General features: G+C 44.7%; 2 protein-coding genes across 3 annotated transcripts; both read right to left on the bottom strand.

Moving 5' to 3' along the window:
- Positions 1–2,663: 2,663 nt before the first annotated feature.
- kif3b (kinesin family member 3B) lies at positions 2,664–14,462 on the bottom strand. The gene is made up of 9 exons (XM_080469304.1): positions 14,232–14,462; positions 9,712–11,206; positions 9,459–9,560; positions 8,934–9,056; positions 7,935–8,053; positions 7,170–7,286; positions 6,083–6,188; positions 4,111–4,322; positions 2,664–3,874 (listed from the first exon to the last, which is right to left on the bottom strand). Exons 2-9 carry the CDS (start codon positions 11,107–11,109, stop codon positions 3,769–3,771), a joined length of 2,283 nt encoding a protein of 760 aa, XP_080325430.1. The 5' UTR covers positions 11,110–11,206; positions 14,232–14,462; the 3' UTR covers positions 2,664–3,768.
- Positions 14,463–16,402: 1,940 nt separating this feature from the next.
- Positions 16,403–26,551, bottom strand: pofut1 (protein O-fucosyltransferase 1). 2 transcript variants are annotated; one of them, XM_080469305.1, is made up of 7 exons: positions 26,375–26,551; positions 23,796–23,917; positions 20,985–21,167; positions 20,716–20,828; positions 20,447–20,639; positions 19,143–19,385; positions 16,403–17,663 (listed from the first exon to the last, which is right to left on the bottom strand). In XM_080469305.1, the coding sequence occupies exons 1-7, from the start codon at positions 26,517–26,519 to the stop codon at positions 17,472–17,474; spliced, it is 1,191 nt and encodes a 396-aa protein (XP_080325431.1). In that variant the 5' UTR covers positions 26,520–26,551; the 3' UTR covers positions 16,403–17,471. The 2 variants fall into 2 exon arrangements, with proteins under 2 accessions (XP_080325431.1, XP_080325432.1); XM_080469306.1 differs by lacking the exon at positions 23,796–23,917 and having other exon boundaries at positions 16,659–17,663; positions 26,375–26,548.
- Between the last annotated feature and the right edge of the window lie 829 nt (positions 26,552–27,380).

The raw sequence follows: 27,380 nt of genomic DNA, 5'->3' as shown, positions 1-27,380 counted from the left end.
ATAAAATCTTTCATATTTCATATTTTGTGTTATTTGGAAAATGTTGCTTAAAATGATCCGAATGGCACGAAAGGGTTAAATCTATTAACAATGGGTGTAAATCTTCTGTTTATAATTGGGACTGAAGTTGGTCAAAAGATTTCTTGCAGTGAAAGTTCATGTAATTGGATGTTCCGTTTTTTTTACATGTTCAAAATAAAAACATCAAATCAAAGTTGAAGAAAACATGAATTCATATTTGTTCATTATTTTACAGGAACAGAACATTTCTGGATCCATTTCTTAAGAATCAGCTCTCATACTAATAGTAGAAGTACTAATACTAATAGTATTAGTACTAATACTAATAGTATGGATGTTTAAATATCTTCACAAATCTTTAGCTTTGAAATGTGAAGCTTGAACTACATCAGAGTCAGAAACATCTTGATGCAGCTGCAGCTTGGTGTTTGTTTGTTTGTTTGTTTGTGAAGGAATTGCACTAAATGTGAACAGTTCCAGATTGCACCTGAATTTCTGCACTAAAACCAAAGGAAATATTTGAATATTTGTCATTGTTTAGAACAAGTCCTGCTGCAGTGAAGCGTTGGACTGATGCTGCCGGAGCGGCTCGGCAGCAGATGGACGGTTCGTCCACATTCATCCGTTCACCTGCTGCAGCGCTGGACCAGAACCACAGGTTCACTCAGAAAATCTCTACCAGGGAGCTCGGAGGGCAGGGGGAGCTCGGAGGGCAGGGGGAGCTCGGAGGGCAGGGGGAGCTCGGAGGGCAGGGGGAGCTCGGAGAGAAGAGGGAGCTCGGAGGGCATTACACGGGGTTCGGTTTGAAAATGTCGGCGGGGTTATGAACGGTTGTGTAATCACGTAGGATGTGACACCATGACGGGAGGACATTTTCAAAAAAGTGACCCGATTGCTGTAGAAGAACCGATTGGAAATGGCTGCTTGCTGGGAGAACAGCGGTCGTCACGGACCAATGAGCAGACGGCAGTGTTGAAGCTCCTCCCCCTCATATCCGGCACATTGTGCCTGGTACCCCAAGTGGAGGGGTAGCGAGAAATGGTTACCAATGGTACCAGTTGGTAACGGTTCTGAGTCAGTGGAAACGCACAACAACCGGTTCCGACCTGACCCGTACCGGCACCAAGGGGCACTGTGGAAACGGGGCTTAAATGTACCATCTGAGCGGGAAACGTTCCTGAATGGAAGCCGCTCTCAGCTTCATGATCGTCTGTCGCTCCTCCACTCTGCTGAAGATCTGCTGCTGGTCAATCCTGGATGTTTGTTACTGCACAGGGGTTTTCACAGGTTTTAGTTCCGGTGAGCTCAGATTTTCCTAAAAGGCGGGAAAAGCTCACTATTTTTCCAAAAGTATTTGCTCAGCTCTCTAAATCATTGCAATCAGGTGTGTAGACTCAACATTGGTGAAAGAATGAGTCGCTCTCAGGAGCTCAGTGAATTCCAGCGTGGGGCAGTGACAGGTGACGCCTCTGCAATAAGTCATCACACTTTCTTTTTCTTTTTTTGAGTGATGAAAATGGTATGGACTAGCTGGAACCAGCAGGTGGCGCAAGTGCAACTTCACAGATGCAAACTGCTGTTAAACCCAAAAGAAGAAGACGTCATCAACTGTCAGAATAACAAAGTGGAGACGTCGTCTGTCGGTGAACCCGGTGGACAGTCTGGGTTCGTCATGTTCCAACAAGACAGAGCAAGGTCCACACAGACCTGGACGATCCAGTCCGACTGTCCTGGACAGAATCCTGACCTCAACCCCACAGGACACCGTCAGGATGAATAGGACTGGTCGTCTCGTCCCACTCGCCCCTACAACTCGTGGAAATCCTGTTTAGAAGCTGTTTTACCTGCAAAGGCTGAACCGACGTCACACTGGATCCTCTGGTTTAAGGAAGTAATATCACTCAAGTTCATTTACTTTTAACAACATAGTGTAGATTTGGATCATATTTTATTTGGGACAGGAACCATGTGGAACGCCATCCATCCACCTTCTGTAGTTTAATCCAGCAGGTCACCGAGGGCGTCACGGATCAGTCCATCTCATGACGGGAAGACGAAGGGTGTGTTCACATTCCCCCGTTTGATCCGGACCAGAGTTCTCATGGGAACAAGCGTTTTGAACAATCCCCCAAACTCTAACAAGTGATCTCTGGCCCCAGACAAAACCTCGGTCTCAGTTCGCTTGCAAGAGATTTTCCAGCGGGCGGCGTGAGAGGACGTGACGTAGAGCAGAATGCATTCTGGGTAATAAATAAAGCTCACCGCGGGAATCAGAAGAATCAGACGAAAGAAAGAGTTGAGAAATATGTTGTGGGCAGACGTAGTGAGGAAGGATTGATATCTGGTCTGAAGACTATATATCGTGGTTTGTGGCTACTCATTAGCCACGAGCTAACTAGCCTAGCCACGAGGGGCTAAAGCGGCGGGACCTTGTTACACTGCCCCCTACAGGTTTGGCTGCTCATAGCAGATTCTTCCTCTAAAGGTGTGAGATTTGATCCTCTAAAAGATAAAGAGGTTCATGATGGTCCGGTACAGACCTGAACCTCCCCTCAGGATTCAGCGTCAATAGTGTCATCAGCTGATAAATACGCTGCGTCTGGCTGCTGAACTCAAATACATTCAAGTGAAAAAGGCAGGAGGTCACTGAAGTGTCTTTAATAGAGAAAGAGGCTCTGAACGGGCTGAACCAGCAGAATCAGTTTGGCTACGAGGCGACGGGAGCAACAGGCGAGTGACGGCCGAAGCAGAAAACAAAAATAAATCAACTTTAAATTACAGAGCTGACAATAGAAAGCAACAATCTATTTCAAAGAAGACAAAGAATAAAAAATTATATCTACATCTGTATATCAAAAATTAAGACTGTAATAAGTTAAGATTTCTTGTTTTGTTTTTTTTTTACATGTGAGGATCGATTATTGTTTCATTTGTACATACATGGAGTTTTAGAGCAGCTCAGACAGAAACACATCCGGCAAACACACACTGATGATGAAGATGATGATGAAGATGTTTGTTTTTTCATTTCGAGAAAGAAATGTTGTTGAAAATGTTAATCCGTCCATTTTGAAATACCAGTTTGCATGAAGTTATCATGAGCTTAGAGTGAAGCGTCACTTTTACCACAATATGAATTCATGTAAGAAATGTTTTCACACAAAAACACTCAAGTTTCATTTCAGCCTCCGCATCGCAACTTTTACACTGAAATTCTTTCTCTTCTAAGGTTTCGGTTTATTTCGTTTGAAATGTCAACAACCTGCTGCAGTTTCCTCCGAAGCCGATATAAAGAAAACTGTGTGTCAGGATGTGTGACGGTTTGAGCAGCTCATTGAAATGTCACAGTGGCTGAGAGGCAGCGGACACACACACACACACACACACACACACACACACACACACACACACACACACACACACACACACACACACACACACACACACACACACACACACACACACACACACACACACACACAGAGTTGGAATGTTTTGTGGATCTTGAAGTTTTTAGAGCTGGGGGGGGCATAGAGCTTCAGATGGGGGAGGGGGGAGCTTGGGGGCACAGGTTAAGGCACCGTGGCTCCCTGATCAATCGCAATGGGGTGGGGGTGGAGGTGGGGGTATAAAGTGTGTGCGGGTTATAAAGTGAGTGCGGGGTATTAGGTGAGGCTTCATGCGGCTGTGAGAGAGACGTTGAGCAGTGGTGGGAGCGTCCCGGGGCAGGTTGGGGGGGCGGAGCCGTCACTTTGGCACCAGGCCGCGGGCTTTGGGGTAAAGAGGTGATCCTGGACTGGAGGGGCTGTAGGGGGACGTTGGAGTGCTGGACTTCTTGCCTGTTCTGGGCCGGCTGTGGGGCAGAAAGCAGAAGGAGGTTCAGAGGACATTGGCCGGCGGGGCACCAACACCTTTTACTTCTTTAGATGTAAAAAATGAGAAAGAGCACGTGTCATCTTCCTTCTCTTCACGTTCCATGACGTCTCAATACCCAGCAGCTGCATCTGAAGTGGTTTGACTAAATGTGGAGCAGCTGAAAGGCTCTCCATACGTCTGCAGGTCTCGCCACCTGACGGAGGAGCTTCTCACCCAGACTTTGGCTTCTTGAGGCTGCCGCCGGCCGTGGCGGGCGGCGTCGGACCCGTGCCGGCGCGGAGGCCCGAGGCGTCGATCAGGATCTCTTCCTCGTCCCGCAGAGCGTCCTCCAGAGCCGCCGCCAGCTTCGGGGCGACGACCGGCTCCTCATAGTCTTTGGTGGTGCGGGCCGGCAGGTCCATGTGCAGCATCAGGATGTTCTCCGCCTGCAGGACAGCAGACGCAGCGAGTGAGGGAGGACGTCTTCCAGTTCAACACTTTCAGGTCTGCGATCTTCCATTTCAGTGATTTTAAATGTCTGATTTGACTCTTTGTCTTGCTGGAGGACTCAGGATCTTCAACTCAAACCAAGTGTTCCTCCACTTAAAGCTTTTTAAGATTTATTTATTATAGAATCATTTTATCCTTTAACTTTGCCTCTATTGCCGTTCCAGGAGGTGGGAGTGTGTCTGAGGCATAGTTTTAGGCAACCAGCCGTTTGGACGGTCAATTTTCAGAAAAGACGGCCGACAAAATAGTGGACGTGTTTCTCAAAGCCTCTAAAGTATGTGTCTCATGTCCATCACTACTTGTCACCGACTAATTTTGCTTGAATTCAAATTTGTTCACTAAAATATAGCGAATTATCGGCTCGAGGACACAACTCAAGATTGACTTCCTGTTTGTATTACGCCCAGTAACGAGCAACGTGATTGGTCAATTGATACCATGTGGTATATACCTTTTGAAAGGCGGCCTCTGATTGGTTCATAAATCTCTGCCTCATCCTGATGCGTTCCAATGCCGGAGCAGAGGGGAGGAAGTTAGACAAAGTTTCATTCCAAAATGCTGATGAATTCTAGCTGTAGAATATCTATAGACCTGTGATGGATCTAATTTTCCATTTCCAAAATGTTGACACATGTTGGATTAACTGAACATCATTCATGCTTTTCATTGAAGAGCAACACAAATGATTGGGACTATTTTCTGGGAGTTTAGCGCGGCGCAGGACTAAGCTTCACAGGGGTGTGAATCGCCTGCTACGGCGGAGGAGCTGCTGTTCATTGTTTTGATGCGGTGGTCAGTGCCGTTCTCCTCGGGGAGCTGGCTGTGACGTCTGGCTGCAGAGCGACCGCCTCGCTGTACAACGGCTTTGCAAACATCCACGTTGATGCTTTGAGCGTAAAATACTGTCGGTCCAAACAGCAACATGTTGTCATGAAAGGTTGGATAGCACCGTGCTACTTCCCTAGCCTGCTCGCTGGCTGCAAACCGTGGAATGGATTTCCTGACTCATTCCTCCTGGTCTCATTGAGACCCGCCTCCCTTCAGGGAATCCAGTCCACAGTTTGCAGCCAGCGAGCAGAGCAGCAGCAGGGAAACACTGTGGAGTCGTTTCAGTAACAGTGAAGCAGACGAGGCTTCATGGATCAGAAATCTCCACAGGTTGGATCGGAAATTTCTTCTCGTCTGTTTTTGCGCCGGAATATTCGCCGTGACGTGATGACGTCGCACCCGTACCCGCACGGCCCCAAGGCGATCTCGCTCCGAGAACGCAACCGTAGTCAAAGTATATAAAATTTAATACCTGATAGAATCGCAATTAAGACTGTTTTAATACTTTTAAAGGTGTTAATTGATTGATCAACTTTTTAAGACCCCCGCGGACACCCTGAGATAGAAGCAATGTGTCAACTCCAGGGGGCGTAAACAAGTACATGAAGTGAAGTTTGGAGTGAGGTGAGTCAGGTACAGGTACAGGTACAGGTACAGGTGAAAACCATCACCAATGAAAAGAAGATATTACCTTAAAAGAAAAAGATAAACTTTTTAACAAAGCAAGAAATTATATTGGATACATCAGCAAAAATGTCAAGGAGAAAAGGCCCCCCACCTCCTGTCGCCAATCCCAAAGACTGTGGAAACCCAGATTTGTGGGATGGACACCCCAAACACCAATTTCTGCCTGAAACCAGGGACTTACTTTGTATCTGTGGTCCGGTCTCAACATCATGGCGGTGCGAGTGTGATGACTGAGGGGTCTTCTGTAGCCCACCGCCGACAGAGGCCTGGTCCTCATCTGATGGTCACTGCAACACACACACACACACACACACACACACACACACACACACACACACACACACACACACACACACACACACACACACACACACACACACACACACACACACACACACACACACACACACACACACACACACACACACACACACACACACAGTGAGTGGATCACATTGTTTTTAACAAACTGCTGTATTTATCTTTGTATTTGAAAGTATTCAGCTTCAGGGAGACGTACTGGTCGTGGCTGCCTGCTGGGAAATGAAGGATTATCATAACATTGTTGTATTTTGGGGGAAAATCCTTCTTCTTTGTGTTGTACGTCACTTTATGTCGGGTGTACAAATGTTTTTCACATGATGTCAGTTTGGACACTTTGAATGTGAGTAAGAGTCTCTTACGTTGTTTTGTGGTGTCACACATTCATGAAAGGGTCAAATTATTCTACAGTCTTTTAAAGCATTATCGTAGAGAGGGACAAATACAGCTTTTAGTTTACAACGAACGACTTCCTGTCTCACCGACTTCTTCTCAGGAAGAAATGTCTGAAGATGTTTTTTCTATGTGTTTATATGAACATTCAGAATTGTATTAAAAGTTAAACACCATTAGACATTAATCTGCTTCTCTTTTGTCGTCATTGTGTCGTGTTGGGACTTTGTAGGGGCCTTGACAACTCTTGCAGACTATCGTAAAAGGAATTAATGTCTGAGATCTAAACACAGATAAATTCAACAACCAAACAAAAGTCAGGTGAACCACTGTCGTCTGGAAAAGGGTCAGTGGAGGATTTTCTAATTATAAACTTTTCTCAATGAGTGAATGAGCTTGAAACAGACCACAGGGAAGAATTGCTGAAAATACACTACAACAGTGGTTTTTTTCTATTAATAGGATCACATAAGCAATAAAGAGCTCTATTGTTCCACACATTAAAGCTCATTGCGTCATTGGGATGCATCATGCCCTGAAAGGACGTCACTTACTCTTCCATTCGTGTGATGGGCTTCACTTTCCAGTGCTCATCTTCCTCATCGAAGAAAGCTCTGTTCACTAATTTATTCTTCTCTTTTGAAGGAATAAAGTTTTCTATGATGAGATGCCTGAAAGACAAGCACACGAATGAAGCATTAAATCCACCAACCAACATGTTCATGATTCAACAGGAAGTCCCGTCACATTCATTCAGAGAACTGAAGTTTCATTTCATTTCATTGCTAAACAAAGTGAACCTGGTGAATTCTTTAAAGTCGTGCTGAGTACGGAGCAGGCTCCCTGCTCTGCTTCCTGCTCTGCTCCGCTCTGCTCCCTGCTTCGCTCCCTGCTCTACTCTGCTCCCTGCTCTGCTCCCTGCTCTGCTTCCTGCTCTGCTTCCTGCTCTGCTCTACTCTGCTCCCTGCTCTACTCCGCTCCCTACTCTGCTCCCTGCTCTGCTCCCTGCTCTACTCCGCTTCCTGCTCTGCTCTACTCTGCTCCCTGCTCTGCTCTACTCTGCTCCCTGCTCTGCTCCCTGCTCTACTCTGCTCCCTGCTCTACTCCGCTCCCTGCTCTGCTCCCTGCTCCACTGCGCTCCCTGCTCTGCTCTGCTCCCTGCTCTACTCCGCTCCCTGCTCTACTCCGCTCCCTGCTCTGCTCCCTGCTCTGCTCTACTCCCTGCTCTACTCCACTCCCTGCTCTACTCCACTCCCTGCTCTACTCTGCTCTGTGCCCTGCTTTGCTCCATGTGCTGCTTATGGGTGCCGACTCCGTACTTGAGTTTGAGGTCTCTGGTGAGCTCGTTCTGGCTGTGCTCCAGTTCCTGCCGCTCCCTGATGTGCTCGTCCTGGATGTCGATGATTTCTGCCTTCACCGCCTGCAGCTTTGCAAAGAGCTGGAAGACAGAGAGGAAAGCAGGTCCGTCACTAACATGCTGGAAATATTTAGCCTCATCTGAGAGGACAAAAATAGATCAATGACTTTCTGTTCTTCTTCTTCCCTTGTCCTGTTCGGCACCTTGGGCAAACAATATTATGTGATTGAGATCAATGACTTTAAACTGCACTGAAGCAGAACATGATACCAATGTAGTGATTTGTATATTCTTCCTGTGCCTGTAATCGTTTCCTCCAAGTACTCGTGTGTACAGGAGTACTCTAATCTTCACTCCCCAGCAGCCAGTCACACTGAACTGGATCAAGATGGAGAAAGTGACACCTGACCACTAAGTTCTCAGCTTCAGGACTGATGCTGGAAGCTACCGAGGAGCCGGTGACGACGTTATGTCCACCTGGACATACAGTACATACACACTTCCTACTGAGTGCAGAACTCAGTTGTTTTAGAAACGTTGCGTCTTCTCTGTTCAGATGGAGGCGGTCTGTTTAGAAAACGCTGCAACCTTTGGAAATGAGCAGCCAAAATACAACAAAACTCTACGGTTTCTGCTGTGGTGTAAACGGAGCCTTATAATGTTAATTACATTCACAAACAGCTCAGGAGAATGTCACTCCTTCACTGAGGTGAAACGGGCTCAGGTGTGATGATGAGCTTCACGCTTTACTATTAGATCAGGTATGAAATAAATCCTTTCTCTTTCCAAAATCTTCATTCCACCATAGCGTATATCTAAGAATTTGAAATGATCTACTGTAGAACTGTAGTCATCTAACAAAGTGCGGCGGACAAAATGTCTCCTTTCCCTTTTCTCATCAGCCAATTGGACATGTGTTGAAAACAACAAACATGTTCAGTGAGACGTTTCTGTGCTTCACCTTCTTCAGCTTCTTGGTTTTGATGTCGACTTCCTGCTGCAGCGAGCTGTACGTCTCCTTCAGCTCCAGGGTCTCTTCGTCCCGACACTCCATCTGCTGCTGCATCTCCCGCTCCCGTCGTTTCTACAAAACACGCAACAGGACACACACACGGACACGATGAAGTGAGGCTGGCGTGTGGCTCCGAAAACAATAAAAGCTGCTCCTGCTTCACCTCACAAGTCTAACCGAAGCTCTACGAGCAGGAAACCAATCTTACTACAATCTACTTCATGTCAAATCATGACATCAGAGGCTCAAACTGGATAATACTGACAAAGAGACCACATTTACTGAAATCATTTACTTTGAAATCATCGACTGAAGAGTCACAGGATGACAAACACTTTGGGTCAAAATGACGGAAATCTTTGGAAAGCTCTAGAAAAGCAGTCTAGATGTTTAAATCATCTATTCCAGAGGTGCTGCACACGTTCAAGGAGTCAGAAAAGAGACAATATCCAGTGTAAATAAAGTCTGTTTCACCTGTTCAGCAATTTCTTTCCTCTTCAGCTCCAGCATTTTCTGCTGCTCGTTGGTGTGATCCACTATATTCTTCCCCCCGACCAGAAGTTTACTCTCCATTGACTTGATGAAGGAAAAAAAAAAACTTAGAGTCACAAGAGGAGAAAAAGACAAAGACTCTGATAGGTCTGCAAATAAGAAGCCAGATTTAAACCACCAAACCAATAAAAAGAACCGTTACATTTCACTATATTGGCTGTGAAACCTCAGTTACCTTGACTTTGGCAGTGAGCAGCTCCCCGGCCTCCCTCTCCTTCCTCAAGTCCTCCATCTTCCTTTCTTTCTCCCTCAGCAGTCGGCTCTTATCCTCCGCCACCAAACTGTGGTCCTCCATAATGGCCTTCCTCTCCCTCTCCAGCTTCTCCTGCTGCTCTAGCCAGTAGTCCCCCATGTCTTTTCCGTCCTCTTCGTCCTCGTCCTCCGTCTCTCCTTCTGGCCCGCTGCCCTCCTCTCCGGCCTTCCTCCTTACCTGCCTCCTCTTCTTCTTTCCCAAGCGTTTCTGTAACTGCTCCTTCAGTTGGGCGATCTGCTCCTGGAACTCTCTGAGCAGGGCGTCCTTGGGGTCCTCGTTGATTCGTGGTTTGTTCTTGATGTTCTTGGCTCTGTTGGAGTAGCGCAGTGTCGTCAAGGTCTCCTCCACGTTGTAAGACGCCGGGCCGATGTTGGCGACCATGACGGTGCGGGCGTTTCCTCCCAGAGAGTCCTGCAGCAGCCGGGTGAGCTTGGAGTCCCTGTAGGGGATGTGGCTGCTCCGGCCGTCCACCAGAGCCGAGATGACGTTCCCCAGAGCGGACAGCGACAGGTTGATTTTCGTGGCTTCCTTCAGTCGCTCTCCTTGAGCCCCGGTCTTCGCCTGCCTTTCGCTGCCGGCTAAATCGACCAGGTTCAGTTTTCCGACTCTGATGTGGTTCTCTCCGTCCAGGCCCAGCTCGCTGCACTCCACCGTGATGACAAAGATGGCGTGAGACCGCGAGCTGTGCTCGTTCATGTTTGTGGCGCCCACCGACCGGTTCTGGTTGCCCACATTCATCACATTCTCGATCTCGCCAACGCTCTTGGTGACGAACGAGGACAGGTCTTTGACGTACACGCCCGTGTCTGGACGCTCCCGGAGCTCCAGGCGGTGGTGCTGGTCCTTAGAGAGCAAATCTCTGATTTCCTCCTGGTAGATCTCTAGATACGACGCTCTCACCAGGTACTGCTGATTCTGCGAGCGAGAGATGTGTGTGAAGATGTGCTCGAAGGAGTTAGGGATCACTCCTCTCCTCTCCGGGTCATTTCTCACTCCCTCCATGGTGTAGGTCTTCCCCGTGCCCGTCTGGCCATAAGCGAAAATGGTCCCGTTGAAGCCGAGCAGGACAGAGTCCACGAGAGGCCGGAAGGTTTCGTCGTACAGGTCCAGTTGTTTAGAGTTCCAGTCGTAGACCGAGTCGAATGTAAAAAGTTTGTGGAGGTCGTTGGCCGAGGCCTCCCGAGGGTTCCTCACGATGATTTGACCCAGTTTGACATCGACGGAGACCACGCGTTCAAACTTGGCAGCCCGCTCTTTCTCGTTCATGGGGCGACAGCGGACCACCACCTTGACTGTCTCGGCGCTCTTGTTCTTGGACATGGCGACAGAGCGGTTTCCAAAGCCTCGTCACTCGTGGCCGCTGTCTTCAAAGTAACTTCAACAGGCGTGGACAGAGACAGAACGACCACGACGACACCTGCTGGGACAGACGCAAACAGTTATTCATACTCTTGTCAGATGAAAAAAACCTTTGTACAGTTTCAGAAAATGATGATGTCGTCGCCCCACCTCTTGACCTGATAACCCCGTAACACTGTCCACGACGTCATTTAACAACAACAATGGCAGACAACATTCTCCAGGTCAAGCTGCAGAAGCTACTGATACTATTTGGTTTAATAAGACCAGATGCTAGATTTTTCTGCTCCGTGTCTTCTCCATTCTTGGTGTATTTCTGTGGCAGAGTTACAGCGCCACCTATAGGCCAGGCATATGTACAACATTGTTTTGAGTCATTTTCATGGTGTCGTGTGGAGACAGATGTTTCCTGCACCGATGCCATGTAGACATGAGAAAGAAGATGGTTTTGGCTTGTGTGGACAAGGTTTAAAGTAACATCAGGGTCACTCGACATTATGTGAACACGTGACATCCAATAACGTTATAGAGTATAGCAACACTGATATGATTAGTCACAAATAGAAAAACTTTAAAAGCTCTTTATAGGGCACTTAGTGAAATATTTTTCATGAAAAAATAAAAGCTTTTCAGTACAGAAGTCCAACAATTTACTGTGTTAGTGCAAAAAAACTAAAATTAGTTTAAGATTTTCTAGATATACGATTAATAGATATAGACTGAATGTAATGTTGAATTAATTAATTGAAAAATGCAGTAGGACTTCATCTGATGGGCCAAATGTGTGGACACGAAGACAATGTGCACAATGTTTTTGCAGGTCAGTCTTTAGAGATATGTATGCTGCAAATATTGCCATTGTGAGGAGATATATATATATATGCACTTCAACAAGATTCCTAAAGACTTTCACACCATCAAATCAATCAGCAGATGCTGAGTGGCAATGTGTGAATCGTACCGACCTATTTTAAGATGATCTAAATCTGAGAGTGCTCTTCTCTTTCACGGAGTGTTTGTCCTCTGCAGGACGAGCTGAAGGACGGAGTGTAGACTCAGCTCAGCTCCATATGATCCTGACCGGGATCACTTCTCAGAGAAATAAGAGCAGGACAGACTATCATTAATGACAACTCCAAAAGTTTCCTGCTGTTATTCCGAAAATGTCCATATTAATACATAATAAGTGTAATTTTTTACAACTGAATATTGCTTTTCATTTGATTATTTTAAGCTCAACTCTTGAGGGAAATCCTGCTGAAAGCTCATGAAGCCTTTATATTTTGTACATATATAATGTTAAAATTACCTCACATGTGATAAAGAGTTTCCATCACAGACCTCTGGGCTCAGTTATGTTCACTAATGGTATGAAAACAGTGCAATTCTGCATTAAAAAAGCAGAAACAGCAGCTATTTCTAATGAAAATCAGCTCCTTCTGTCAGCAGAATTTTCACCCAGCTGTGCCTGTCGTCGGGGGGGCAAAGTTTCTTCTGCTGTGTGGATTCGTGAATTGTTGTGTAATTGGTCAGATTTTTCTTGTTTACTTCCCCATTCCGCCACAAGTCTGCGACAGGTTTGAGCGTGGCGTGTTTATGCACTGCCGTGTGCTGCGCACGCATCCTCCAGCTCACTAGTGACTGTACCAGTCATATTTTAATCATGTAGCCTTGCAACTGTGTGAGCCCTGAAGCTTGTTAGCATGTAGCATGTAGCATGGATTGTAAGGTGATGCACCTGAACATGTCAATCAGGGCTGTCAGGTCATGCAGTTAAAACCGTACCAACATGGCGGCTCGGATACAAACGTTCCCTTTTACCACTGAAACAGTTCAGCGAAATGTATTTCTGAAAACGTCTGAAGCGAGAAATAAGCTGTGCAGTTGAAAAGTTAGAACGTCGCTTCACAGGGTTCGGGTTAGTGTAAGTGTGCCTGCAGTGAGGGGGTGTGGCCTGGTGTTTGGGGGCGTGGCCTGCAAGTTCACCCAGCTTCTTCACAGAGTATGAAATAGACTATATTCACGATGATGTTATGGAATTCCGTCGCGGTGCATTGGAGGATACCCTGTGGTACTCACCACCATGTATGCGTGTATAAATACTGTCTCACACAAGTGACATGCGACTAATTCGACTCTCCTTTGCCAGCACCAATGCCACAACAATGTGTATATCGCCATAGATCCTCTGAACGGTTTTCTTTTATCACAGGCATGGGCAAAATTGCCCGTTTCACCAGAGTCGGCTGTAATCTTAGGAGCACGTCTGCCGTCTTCAGCACCCAGACCACGGACAATCCCATGGTGCTTTGCACGTGGGAGGATATAACGTAATCGTGCCTGAGGTCTATGTCCTGCCGAACATGAATTTTTTTTCTGCTGTTGGCTGACATCAGCAACCGAACTTTCTTTCTTCTTATGGGAGTAAGCAGGAGCCCTAACATGGGTGCAAAGTTCTACAAAAGACGGTAAACTTCATCAGTTTACTGTGACACAACAAGAAGAAGCCGAGAGTCCGACAATTTACAAAACTAAAAAAAAACAAAAACAAACAAACAACTGCACTGTACCGAAGTAAGAGTTCACATATGACTCCCCCCAGTTTCTTCTAAGTGGTCTTTTCCTTTACTTTTGCACAAATCAAAAGGACCGGGCACAGGAATAAACTGACCCGTCTTGACCCGCGGGCCTTACGTTTGACCACAGTGAACGCCTGGAGATGTCTTCAGTCATGATTCACCTGATGTAACATATACGCGTTACTCCAACTGAATTAGTAGTATTCATGTACAGTAGTATTCACGTATAGTATTTATCAACAATATCAAGTATAACGAACAAACAGTCCATCCTGTGAACTCCATAAAGGAGGACCTTGAGGGAATTTATCTGACAGCCGGTGGAACCGGTGTGACAGCCTGGATGTTACCGAGAACTGAGCGTTTCTCGGCCGCTTTTCGACCTGCTGTCGGTAACGAAGTGCGGAGGCTAACCGCCGCTAGCTGCCGGTGCGCTCAGCCCCGCAGAGAGCGCCCCGCGCCGGCCTAGCAACGGCCAAACACCCGGGGAGCTGGTAGCATTACCTGGCTAGCACTCCCCGCGAGGCGGACTCCTCTTCAGCCTGCCGCCGGAGGAACAACGGGACGACGAGGCTCTTCAGACTGGACACGGCTTCCCAGGAGCGGGCACCTCCACAGCAGACCCGGAGAGGACGGACAGGACGGAGAGTTTCCACCGGCAGACGTTGGCTAATCCCGGGACTCAGTCTCAGTCTCCCGTTAAACCGCGGCTGCTCCCCAGCTACGGTCCGGGACAGGTTGCCACGTCCGATCACCACATCCCCCTTGTTCAAAACGACACGGTAAATCCACGACCTCGTGTAAACATCGTGTCTCTGCGTGCTCGTGTGTGAGTGACATGTTCGTAGAAAATAACCAAATAATCATTAAAGGGTTGTTTAATCAGTTGAGATTTACGAGGTTACAACCTGCGGTCGTTGTACGGAATTCAACGTGAGGAGTATAAAATCTGGCAACCGACTTTCCCACTAGTCTTGAGTCATTTTAATACCCCTGATCAGGGTAACAGGGCAGAAAGACCTGAATAATTACCCAGGTGACACTACTGATCCAGAGTCATTTTATTACCCCTGGCCCAGGGTATGAGAGCAGAAAAACCTGAATAATTACCCAGGTTACACCTCCTGGGTCATTTTATTGCCCCTGACCCGGGGTATGAGGGCAGAATAACCTGAATTAAAGCCGCATTAAAGCTGTTCACCTGAATAGTGAACAGATGTGTCAACTTGTCCTTCAAAGATGAAAGAGTTTAAAGGTGAAAATAATAATTTTTAAATTAAATTAATTACATTTAAAATAATTTTAAAAGGTTTGAATATTTTAAAACGTTTAAAAGATTTGAAGACGTTTGAGTTTAATACAATTTTTTAAAGTTGACCCTTTAAAAAAAATTAATTGTTTAAATTGGTAAAGGTTTGAAGGAGGTATGGGTTGAAGAAGTTCTTCATCCCTTTATATGGAAAAAAACTGAGAAAAGTTGAAATATTGTAAAAGTCTAAAAGATATTGAAAAGTTACAACATTTTGTCCTGATGTGCTTCATATCTACCTTCCATTCTCAGGGATGATGTCACCTAGTTAGGGGCCATGCTATGTGAAAATATAAATCCTCAAACTTCGTCTTACCAATAGGTGGCGCTATGGCTATGAATAGACATTAACGTATAGATGTGTTCAGGGCAGCACTGTGATTACACACGTGAAGTTTCAGGCAGATCGCAGCATGTAGAGCAGGGTTACACATCACTTCCTGTTTCATGGCGAACCATCAGATAGTCATTGGAGCGCCATGGCCACGCCCCTTTGAGATTATAGTTACATTTTGATCTGTTTTCATCAGGAAGGCCCGTTGTATAAACTGCCCAGAATTCAGGTCTTGAAGATTTACCCGCTGGGAGGATAGCGTTTCATGCATTTCAGGCATTAAATCAAAATGGCCGACTTCCTGTTGGGTTCACAGCATCAGTGTCGGTGACATTTTTGTGCGGCTCGACGTGCTCCATATGTCTGCCAAATTTATTGGATGTTGGTGAAATGTTTTGTCCGTTCTCGATGTTGCAAATGTGAAAACAATGTAGGGGGCGCTGTGGAGCCATTTTGCCAGACACATGCGCAAAGCACCATAAAATATAAAAACATGTTCGCCACTTCGGACGTCTGTGCAAATCTTCGCAAAGGTTTGTGCTCATTTAGGCCGTCAAACATGGAGCAGTTCCGACTGTAAAAGAGAAGTAAAATAATAAAGAGAAAATTTGTAAATTCGGGCCAAAATTCCCAGAAATCTGCCTTAATCCTGAAAATATCAGACTTCCTGTTGAGTTTTCGATATGGCCGCAGGAGACTCTTTTGTCCGTCTTGGTGTGTTACAACTGTGTGCCGATTTTCGTAGTTCTCGGTAAAAGGAGATTCTGGGGCTACCCTTTTCTAATTTCGCAGGTTTTGCCAGTCAAATGTGCAACGCCTCCAAATTATCAAATGTTTCGCCGGGCCTGATGAGTGTGCAAGATTTCACAGAAAAGTTAAGTTTGCTAAAGCCCTCAAAAAGACATTTGTTTGGACGGACAAATAAAAAAAATCAAATAAAATAACAACTCACTCCAAAGTGCTTGTGTGTTTGTGAGAAGATGTTCAAGTATGTTATGGAGAGAATCTACATTCAACGACATGTCTTTTCATAAACTTGAACGTTTTTAAAGAGAAATAAATGCCCTTCCAACACAATGCCAGCTCTGTGCTTGGTTTGTTCTGCTGAAAGATTCAATCTGCGGTCGTTCGGTTCACGTTACTTCAAATCTCTTCTCTCACGCTGCCTCGCAAGAAGTGAGTGATCCAGCTCTCACGCTGCCATAATGAGCTTCCTGTGCCGCGTGAGCTTGTCGTGATTCAGACTGGGAACCGTGACACTGGCAGTGACCGTTTCCACAGGGAGGCTCAGAAGTAGTGTGTCACTTTATTGATGAAAAACAAGGTAGAAAATACTTCAAAATATCTGAGATGCCAAACAAAACCTTCATGCGGTAGCTACACAACAGCACTTATGACCCACAACAAGTCAAGGAATGTGGGTTTGGTACATTCTTGGTCTTCACAATGTTGGGAATAAATGTTTTCTTTTTTTTTTTTTTTAAAAACGAGAAATCCTCTGACGTTTGCCGGTAGGTCAAATTCAGTCTCATCACTCTATCCGACCTGCTGAAACACAGACCAGCGAGTGTTTGAAGCTTCTGGTACGAGCATCTACTTCCTCCTGTGCAGCGGCTGCGTTCAGCTTCGTTCAGCTTCGTTCAGCAGAGCTCAAATCCCCCCAGTGCAAACCTGAACTCTCCAAACCTCTTCACTTTCTCAGACAAACAACACCGTGCTCCAAACATTCATGGCGTTTCGGTACAGGAGGATACAGTTCCTGCGCTCTGCTTGGAATGAAGGGAATAGTAGGGCAGAGGAAGAAGAGGAAGAGAGGGGTGAGTCAGGAAAAGAAAGCACAGGCTGTACTAACTACAGGAAATGTTAGAGGAAGTGTGTTTCCCTCCACTAGTTTCAGGGGAGCCGGGGGATTCTGGGTTTTGAAGCAGGAAACATTCAAGTCAGCTGCCTTCCTCCTCACAATGTGGCGCTGTCCTTCACTTCCAGAGGAACTCCTCCTGAAACCGGAACTCTTCTCACATGATGAGCCGCCTCTGCCTCCCCTCGTGCTCTCGCCTCCTCAAGACAGTCATCCAGTGTCCCCGGGCCGAGCGCCTGAGCCTCACAGCTCGACGTGGCTTAATTTTCCCGGCTTGTCCATGCCGAAGAAGGAGGACGAGAGGCCGTGGACGTCCCGCTCTCTCTTCACGAAGGCGGAGAAGGACGACACGCAGTTCCCGATGAAGTGGTCGGCTTGGCCCAGAATGTAGAGGTCGAGCTGGGCCGAGTCCGGCTGCAGGCTCACAACTTTCACCTGGAGAGGAGAGGACAGGGGACAGAGGACAGGGTCAGGACGGACGCTGCGTCAGCTTTTATAAAGGAGCACAGGCAGCAAACAGAAATCATTAAAGGGGTCATATTATTCAGCTTTTCAACACTTTCACATGGTCTCGATGGTTCAAAAACCTTGCATTTAAAGTTTATTACCCCAAATCCAGCTTTTCCTTGATTTTCCTCCATTTGAATATTGGATCATAGGAGCTGCATTCAGAATCTGCTGTGTCTGTGTGAGCTGGACTGGCTCCGCCCACACATGCCCATCTTGATAAGAGGAGGAAGTACTTCCTCTCATGGTGCCATGTGCCAAAGCAGAGCTGCCTAATTGTGGGAGGAGTCAAAGGGAGGGCCTACCTTGATTGGGATTGGCTAAACCCCCGATGACACTATATAGGGTTTGATTTCTGATTGGCTGGTTGGAGCAACACACTTTTTAAAAACTGAAACAAGCCAGGGAGAGAGAGGACAGACTGTCTTCACTTCTGGGGCGTCATTACAGGTATGGGGACGATTATTACTGTTGCAAAATTGACTTCCTAAAGGTTTTCCATTACATGACCCCTTTAAGGTAAAAAATTTTCCTTTAAATCTCATTAAAAACATTTTTTTTAATTCCATAATCAATGCAGAACTGCATACTGTAATGTTCGGGCCTCATTTTTGGAGATAATTGTTAAATTTTTTTTAATTTGCACAACACACACACACACACACACACACACACACACACACACACACACACACACACACACACACACACACACACACACACACACACACACACACACACACACACACACACACACACACACACACACACACAGCGTGTCAGCACCGAAATGAATTTCCCCAATGGAGATTAATAAAATATGATTAGTTATTGTTAAAAACAGAAAGTGGATGGATTGACTCATTGAAGATAAATATAACGCAGCTTTCCCCCTCAACCACGGTAGTGACTTTCTTTTTAAACTATTTTAATAGCAGAGGTGGAACGAGTACTAAAATATTGTACTCAACGAAAAGTACAATTACTTTGATAACATTTTTCTCAAGTACAAGTTAAATTACCAGTCTAAAAATGTACTCAAGTAAAAAGAAAAAAATACTCTTAAAATGTTTACTCAGTAACAGATATGATTGAAAATGTAGTGTATTACAATATTTAATATAACATACTTAAGTAAAAGTTAAATTAGAGTTTAAAAACTACAAGTACACAAAAAACTTCTCAATTACAGTAACGCAAGTAAATGTAACTTGTTACTTTCCACCTCTGTTCATTACATGACAGTTTTTATTCCACTTGACCAGCTTATTCTTTTGTTGGGTTTCTCTCTGTTAAAAGAACCCAGAAATGACTGTGTTGTATGTGGTGACATATAAATAAAGTTGTATTGAATTTATTCTCTGCTGCAGATTGAGAGCTGAGGGAGGACTTTGGCCTCTTGGTCACCTTGCCCCTGAAGAGCGTCTCGATGTCTCTGCTGTGGGACTCGGAGTCCGTTGCGATGTAGACGGAGCGCGCCGACGTCTTCTTCACCCAGAGCCGGACGGCGCGGCGGATCTCCGTCAGGTCGGGCAGACACATGGTGGAGGTGAGCGGCAGCGCCGTCTGCCGGTTGTAGCCGACGCACTGCGGCGAGGCCATGAAGTGAGGCCCCACCTCGCCGCGATCCAGGAGCCTGCAGGCGTTTTGCTGGAGGAGCAGGAAAAATAAGAAAGTCCTTTAATCCTCCACGTCGCATGTTGAGGAGCAACGACCCAAACAATGTTCACCTCCAACAATCTGATACACTTTGTACTGAAGTTTTCTTATTGTATAAATCTCTAAAGCAACTTCAGATCCAAACAATTCAGTCAAATTGAGATTTTTAATTCTTTAGATGGTAGGATGTTTCCTTGTGATGGAAAAACTTTAAAATCTGTTATTTAAGAAATGTTTGGTGGCTGAGAGTTTTTTCTTTTTAACAGTCTCGACACATAGAAACCAAAACATCGGCTGTGATGGAAAATTTGTTGTTTTGGAGCTTCAGATTGAATATTTGCAGATCTTTTAAGTTATTTAAAAACCCCAAATGTCATATTAAATTCCGTTAAAATCACATTTCTGAATCTCATGGACATTACAAAGTAGAATCAAGTATTTTAAAAGAGTTTCATTTTTGAGAATAATTGTAAAAATGTGTCATATCTTAATTTGATCTATTTCTTTATGATAAAACTCCTGCAGCCACGGAAATTTCCTTTAAGTCAGTATCAGATTTATGCTTCAGGCTTCCTCAATTCTTTAAACTACTCGTACAAATACCTTCCAGCATCATGTCATCAAACTGACATTTGAAGTCCTGATATTTATTCTAGATTTGATTGGGAATAAAAACCAAAACACTTAACTAAAAAAAAATACAAAAATGCTTATTGTTATTGTCCTGAATCACTCATAAATCACTCTAAAGACGACTGATGAGACTTTATTTTCCTACATTTTTTTGACCGTCCCATTAAAATTTGTCCTCACGGAGCCTAAAACTGTCCAAAGTGAAGTGTGAGCGATGAATACTCAAATAATTAATGATGTGGAAACTTAAGTTTGTCCCACATATTTAAGAATATGAGATTTCAATGAATCCGAACCAGTAAATTCAATTATTATCCATGTTTACTCGGAAAGATTTTTCGTTTCTGCATGGCCAAGCTGGACAGTCCGATGAGACCGGGTTCGACTGGCTCTGATGGGACTGTGTTGGTGTGTCTCACCCAGTCGATGCCGATCCTCAGGTGGATGCCGACATAAGGTCTGGTGAGCAGGTCTGCAATGAGCCGCTCCCCCTCCCCCGCCATGCTGTCGGCCCACACCACGAAGCGCTGCAGGCCCACGTGCTCCTCCAGCACCGGGAACTGTGCGGGGGCCCCGGGCAGCGCCAGGACGGGGTGGTCCGAGGGGGGGAACCTGCCGGCGCAGAGCAGCAGGACACACTGAGCACCGGTTTGGAGGGAAGTGAGACGCGAGGGCGGAGAGGACTCACCTCTTCATCCACTGCGGCTGGTGGTACGGGCTGAAGGAAATGCCACCAAATAAGACCGACCTGTCGAACTCCACGCCGATGTGATCCCAGAACGGACCGAAAGGGTTCCCGTCCTGCCGACATCAGACACGTCAGAGCACAGAGCATCACACCAGAACTTTCTTCTCTTCGCCATTAAACAAACAACAACAATCCACCATCTTCACAGTCTGAGCAGCAGATTCCTGAATGGTTGTGCTTTTTCGGTTGAAAACAAAGGGGACGGTCACCTTCATGGGGCAGGACTTCTTGTCCGGGCTGCGCAGGGCGGCCGTCTCGAAGCAGTAGGCGTTCCTCTGTCCTGAGGGCCAGTGTTCGTCCGCCAGCTTCTCCATGAAGTCCTCCAGGCTCACCACACGGTGGAAGGCAGACAACGACTCCAGCTTGAAGAAATCACTGTAGGGGACGTGAACCTGAGGACAACGGAGGAAGAAAACCAGAGTTTCAGTCAATCCCGCCCCAACCTCACCATGGCAACCTCACCATGGCAACCTCACCATGGCAACCCGACAGGCTTTAAGGCAGGTCCAAATTCAGGCGACAAATCCCAGGTTCAGAACTCGACCTTTTAAAATGAAGTTCAAGAAGCTGGATGTAAAATTTGGTTATACCTGCAACAACTGCCTGCAATTATGACTTTTAATACTATTTTACATGAAAACATTTAGTATAATATTTTGCTTATTTTTACCATTTCAAGTGTTTTAACTATCTGAACCATTTCAGCCGTTTCCTGGATGGATGAATTTAGTTATTTTAGTCTTTTCCTCTTTCTTGAGGTTTTAGCTATTATAGCCTCTTCATTCGGCCCACTTAAGTCATTTTTAGTAATTTTGTACATTTGACTCTTTTGTCCCTTTTTAGAAAGGAGACGAGTCCTTTAATAAAATTTAAATGTATATTTACTAGTGCTGTCAAAAACAATAGGTTCATTGAATTAATTTATTTGAAAAGTTGAATCCGCCAAATGTTTTTTACGTAATTAACGTAGTTTTGTTTACTTCCATTTTTTTTTTTTTTTTACTCCCTTACCAGAGCAGCATGTGCAGCGTCTCTGGATGCAGCACTGTGACTTCAGATGAGCACAATACCGAGTGGAATAATATTAAGGCAGAAAGTTTCACTTTAAAAAGTTACCTGCGGCTGATCGAGAAAGTGAAAGTAATTAGCTTTACTTTGAAAAGTGGAATTTAACGACCACAGAAGTAATTCTGCAGCAAAACAGGGGGTTGCCATGTTGGCTTACCAGGAACCATCCAACTGCTAAAACTGGAGGAAATACTGCAGGTAAAATATTAATTTCTCCTCTGTCTCTCCCTTATACTCTGTGTGTGTGTGTGTGTGTGTGTGTGTGTGTGTGTGTGTGTGTGTGTGTGTGTGTGTGTGTGTGTGTGTGTGTGTGTGTGTGTGTGTGTGTGTGTGTATATATTACAGTATATTATTGCCACTTTGTTCATTACAACCCAGACTTATGTTAGATGTTTATTAATTTATTTATGTTTTTATTATTTCGCTAATCTGGGAGAGAAACCGTTTCACCAAAAGCTAAAAGGACGTTATAAAAATAGTCTTTGAAATTAAATGTAGACTCGGTGTGTTGAGTCGACATTAATTCCGTGGTTTTCCCTCAATAAATATACGTTCCAAGTTTCGGTCTTCAGTAGAAAAACAATGAGATTAATCACAATTAATTACAGAATATTCTGCAATTAATTAGTTAATCTTTTTTTAATCGATTGACAGCACGAATATTTACATGTAATGTTCTGACAGCGTGACGGAGCTGCACGTTGCACTCATGCTGGTAAATAAAAGCCTCTCTGATAAACTCAAGTCAAACCGAACACTATGACCTGGGTAAAGGCAGAATTTATGGCAGAGCTGTTGCGCAACATGCAGGTGGACCTGACACTTTTTATTCTCACAAGTAAGAATCAGGCAGAACACGAGACTTCCTCATGAGGAAGGTCTTGACTTGAGAGGCGACAGCTTCGCTTCACAGAGATTTTCACTTCGGTCTGCAGGTGAAGTAGCTTTAATAAGTATAAGGATTCATTTTATTCTGAAGGACCATTGAACTGCACCCTGGATACATGAACACTGGAGGAAAGAACTCAGTTCAAGATGAACCGCGTACCGTTGTCTTCACTGGAAATATTCTGGGCAAAATTCAGCTGCGTATTATGCCCACCAGCGTAGCACGCCCCACAGGTTGAGTTCTGCCCTCGCCTGAAAAAAATCATGGCCACGGCCTTGAAGTTGAAGGCGATGAAGAAGAGGAGAGAGAAGACAGAGAGAGAGAGAGAGAGAGAGAGAGAGAGAGAGAGAGAGAGAGAGAGAGAGAGAGAGAGAGAGAGAGAGAGAGAGAGAGAGAGAGAGAGAGAGAGAGAGATGAGAAGAGAGAGAGAGAGAGAGAGAGAGAGAGAGAGAAGAGAGAGAGAGAGAGAGAGAGAGAGAAAAAACTGCACGGAGAATCACAGCAATGTATAAAGTTCGGAGAAAGAGATAGAGCGGAGAAGCCAAAGAAGAAGCAAAGTAAAGTGCATGAAAACTAGAGACAAGAAGGGACCACCAAAAGAAAAACTATTAAAGACCGATGCAGGATAAAGAGGTGCACATAAGAGAGGAGGACAAAGAGACAACAAAACTAGAGGAACGTCTATAGTTCAGGGAATGCAGAGAGAAGAAAGAAAGAAACAATTTGCTGGATCCATCGGAGGTGCAGTGTGATAATGTAAACGCTACGTGTTAATATCACGTCCTGCACAACTTCTCAGGCTCACAGACATGTTGTCGCTTTAATCTGCGTTTTGTAGCTGAAAAGAAGTGAAGCAGAGGAGACGAGACGGGGAAAGACGAGAGCGTGGAGAGATGGAGCCACTGATGCAGTTGAGAGAGATTTCAGTGATCAGACCCGAGTGTATAAATCCCCTCATGTGAAGCAGGCAGTGGTGGGGCGCTGCTGGGGAACATGCGTTTCACTGCACTCGTGTCATGTTACCGATCTGGATTAGAAGTGATGCGCCCGGCGTGCTGCTTACGTTGGTGTAAGGTGGCGTGTGGTGGCGGTACACGATCCAGGGAGGCACGGCCAGCGTGCGGTTCAACATCTTCGCGAAGGCCAGCGACCCGAGGAAGTGGTCGGCCTGGTTCCCAAAGCGACCTGGGAGACACGGACAGGCGCCGTTACACATGGAGGCTGCGTGTGCGCCTGCTGAGACAGAGATGGCAGCCTGGCGGGCCTGCGCCGTCGCTTCATGAGCCCCTCCTCATGGAGGAGGAGGAAGTCTTTCTTTCTTTCAAAAGTGAAACATTTAGTTCAAAACATTCACAGACGACTGAAAACACAATTTTTTTTTTTTTTTTTTTTAACATTAAAAGAAACATTAAATATGTTTTTCCATCAAGCTTAATTTAGATTCCCATGCTCTGTGCAGTCATGCAAAATATTTATTCCATTTAAACCAACAACAAGTCGTTTCAGTAACTTCAGCCTTTTTTAACAAACTAATTAATATTTTCCTTCTGCTGGTCGCGACATGAATGCTCAGAGCGTGGGAACTTCATTTAAGCTTGATGAAAAACATATTTCCCATCTTTAATGTTAAAAAAAACTTTTGTGTTTGAAGTCGTCTGTGAACTAAGTGTTTAACTTTTGAGCACTTTACTATCTATTTATTGTTCCTTCTTTTTCTTTATCAACAAGTTGCCATAGCGATATTTTAGTGGTTCCTTCTATTTATTCATTCATTCACTTTTTAAGTGAGCCTGTGTGCCCGTCTGGGTCCCTGTTGTTTTTTACTGTCCTGCATGTTAATATATGTGTATTTACTGTCTGATGCCCTCTCCTGCTGCACACAAATCTACCTACGGGTATCAATAAAGTCACCTTTGACCTACTTTTTAACCATTAAGCTTGTTTTTGGGGCATATTGTGACGTTGTATTCTAGAATACCAGATCAACCTGATATGACTTTGCTTTCAGTAAAGATGAATGGTTTCTATTCTTCCTGGATGAGTGCTGCGGCTTGTCATGAGGTGGTGATGGAGGGTCTGGTCCGGTTTACACACACTGCTCATGCACACGGTTTGACCGTACAGGAAAGAATTATCAAGAAAACATTCACCTCACGTAGCGTAAAACTGAGACAGATCAGCGATGCAGGAAGTTCTGGAAACTCCAGCTGAGATATTGGCCGTGTTGGCAGGGTGAGTTTGTAAAGAAACGCCCATAATGCAACAGCTTTAAGAGGTTTTTTTGACATTTCACTGTAATTTGCACCAGAATGTTTAATTAAAATTGGTTATGTGTTGAGAATGGAGTCATTTTCAGTAGTAATTGTTTGTTTTTGTGAAATTCTAGATATTTTCATCACATATACTCTGTGCCACAACACAGAAAAACTTAAAAGTTTAAATCTAAAGGTCTACTTGAGATGTGCTTGACAGCCGTGGTGTAAAGCATTAATAATAAGAGCAGGGAGAGAGTCTGGGCAGAGGATCAGGAGCCATATTTAACACTAACTAAATCTACAGATGCAGTTTTCTACATTACGTTTAGGAAATGTAGATTTATGAACACGGCTGCTTCTTGACCCAGCAACAACACAGGAGAGGAAAGGAAGAGTAAAGGACATTTATCTTATGGAAAGCACGACCTTCACCTTTAGAAATACACATTTATTACATTTTGGACATGCTTGTTCCAAACAGACAGAAGTACTGAACGAATGATGCTGTCATGTTGTTTTTATATGTTAACATTAATTATTTTAATGGGCCTAACAATTAGTCTTGTATTATTTATGTTATTTCTTTTTTTTTTTTTATTTACATCCAGCTTTCTCGCTATGTTCGATGTTCTCAAATATAATGCATTGCACACAGTGGCAGAAGAAGTACAATTTGTATGTTGTCTGAAAGTAAGCACTGTTTTATAATGCTGTCACTAAATATTAAAAAAAAAAAAGAGCAGGGGCAGGAGACAGATAGGACCCTGCAGTGTCTCCACAGCGACACCTAGTGCAGAATTGATCTATTACTTCACATTGCCATTAGATTACCAATATATTTGGGACACTAGACTTTACACTTGTCCCACGCTGGGCGCCACCGCCCGCAGGAACGGTTCTAAATCGGTGCAATGTGATCTGGGTGACGGTGCTCACACTGCCACCCCCGCCACCCGGGAACAGATAAGAGGGAGTGGATGGATGGACTTTACACTTGTTGGACCTGCAGAGGAACAAATGAGCTAAACCGACCAGGGAGAACAGCAAAGTTTCAAATAACGTGCGTGTCCAGAGGGACTGTCCACATCTGCACTTTCACGGACAAACATTAACGATTTCTAAAAAAATAAAATAAAATGACCCTGTCCAGAGAGATTTTTCACATTAAAAGACTGAGTCCAGAGAGATTTTTCACATTAAAAGACTGAGTCCAGAGAGATTTTTAACATTAAAAGACTGAGTCCAGAGAGATTTTTATCATTAAAAGACTGAGTCCAGAGAGATTTTTTAACATTAAAAGAGTCCAGAGCGACTCTCCACAGGACGTCCGACTCTTCTGAACTTCTGAGACCAAGTTTGACACTCAAAGCAACAGACGGTGAGTTACCCATGCACGGACAGTACAGCACGTAGCCATTGTGGTCCCACTGCAGCTCCTCAGCCGAAGACCGAGAGGACAGAGAGGACAGAGAAGTGAGGAGGAACAGAACTAAACATGTTAGAGAGTTTACAGCCCGCTGAAGGTCCGCCATGATGCTTCATGTCTTCTTCTTCTTCTTCTGTCACCGCAGGCGGATGCAGAGACTCTGAGCGGCCTCTGCTGCCCCCTGCTGGTCTACAGGTGGAACTGTCTCACTCTGTATTCTGGTGCGCCACTTCTCTCTTTAACCTCTTTTACCTCCCTGCACTGGCTCATGTTGCTTTCCACAAAATATGTGAATTAAAAACGTTTTATCAGATTTTTCTTGTGTTGCTCTTATCTTTGGTCTCACACTCTGATGTGACTCCCAATCCTTTATGGTCATTTAAGCAACTTCTCTTGTTTCGTTAAAATGATCCTTTACAGGCAAATTTACTCCAACAACACCATTAAGACACAAGGTAATTATTATTATTATTATTATTATTATTATTATTATTATTATTATTATTATTATTATTATTATTATTATTATTATTCATAATGATAATAATAATAATTAATAATATCAAAGTGCTATATAAAAACAAATAACATTTAAAAGGTATATCAAAACACACAAGGAAATAAAGTAAATACATCGAACAAAGCAAATAAGAAAGGCATAAACAACTGGAATAAAAAAGTGAAATGTTTGTTAAGTTGAAGCCGATCAATGAACTAAAATCTATTGTTCAGAATGAGCAAACAATAGTGTTTAAAGTCCTGATTTAAAAGGAGTGTGTCAGCAGTCCTCAGGTGTTCGGGAGGTTTGTTCCACAGGTGAGGAGGAACTAAAAGCTGCTTCACCTAATTACTTCTGACTCTGAGAACATTTAGTAAACCTGCTCCTGAGGGCCTCAGGGGTCTGGATGTTTTAGATTCTACAAGTAAATCTGAGATGTATTCAAAGGTTCATAGAGCAGAAGTCAGA

The sequence above is a fragment of the Lipophrys pholis genome (assembly GCF_963383615.2).
Source record: "Lipophrys pholis genome assembly, chromosome: 8".
Lineage (NCBI taxonomy): Eukaryota > Metazoa > Chordata > Actinopteri > Blenniiformes > Blenniidae > Lipophrys > Lipophrys pholis.
Note: the sequence above shows the minus strand (reverse complement) of the source record. Positions and strands in the feature narration are given on the sequence as shown.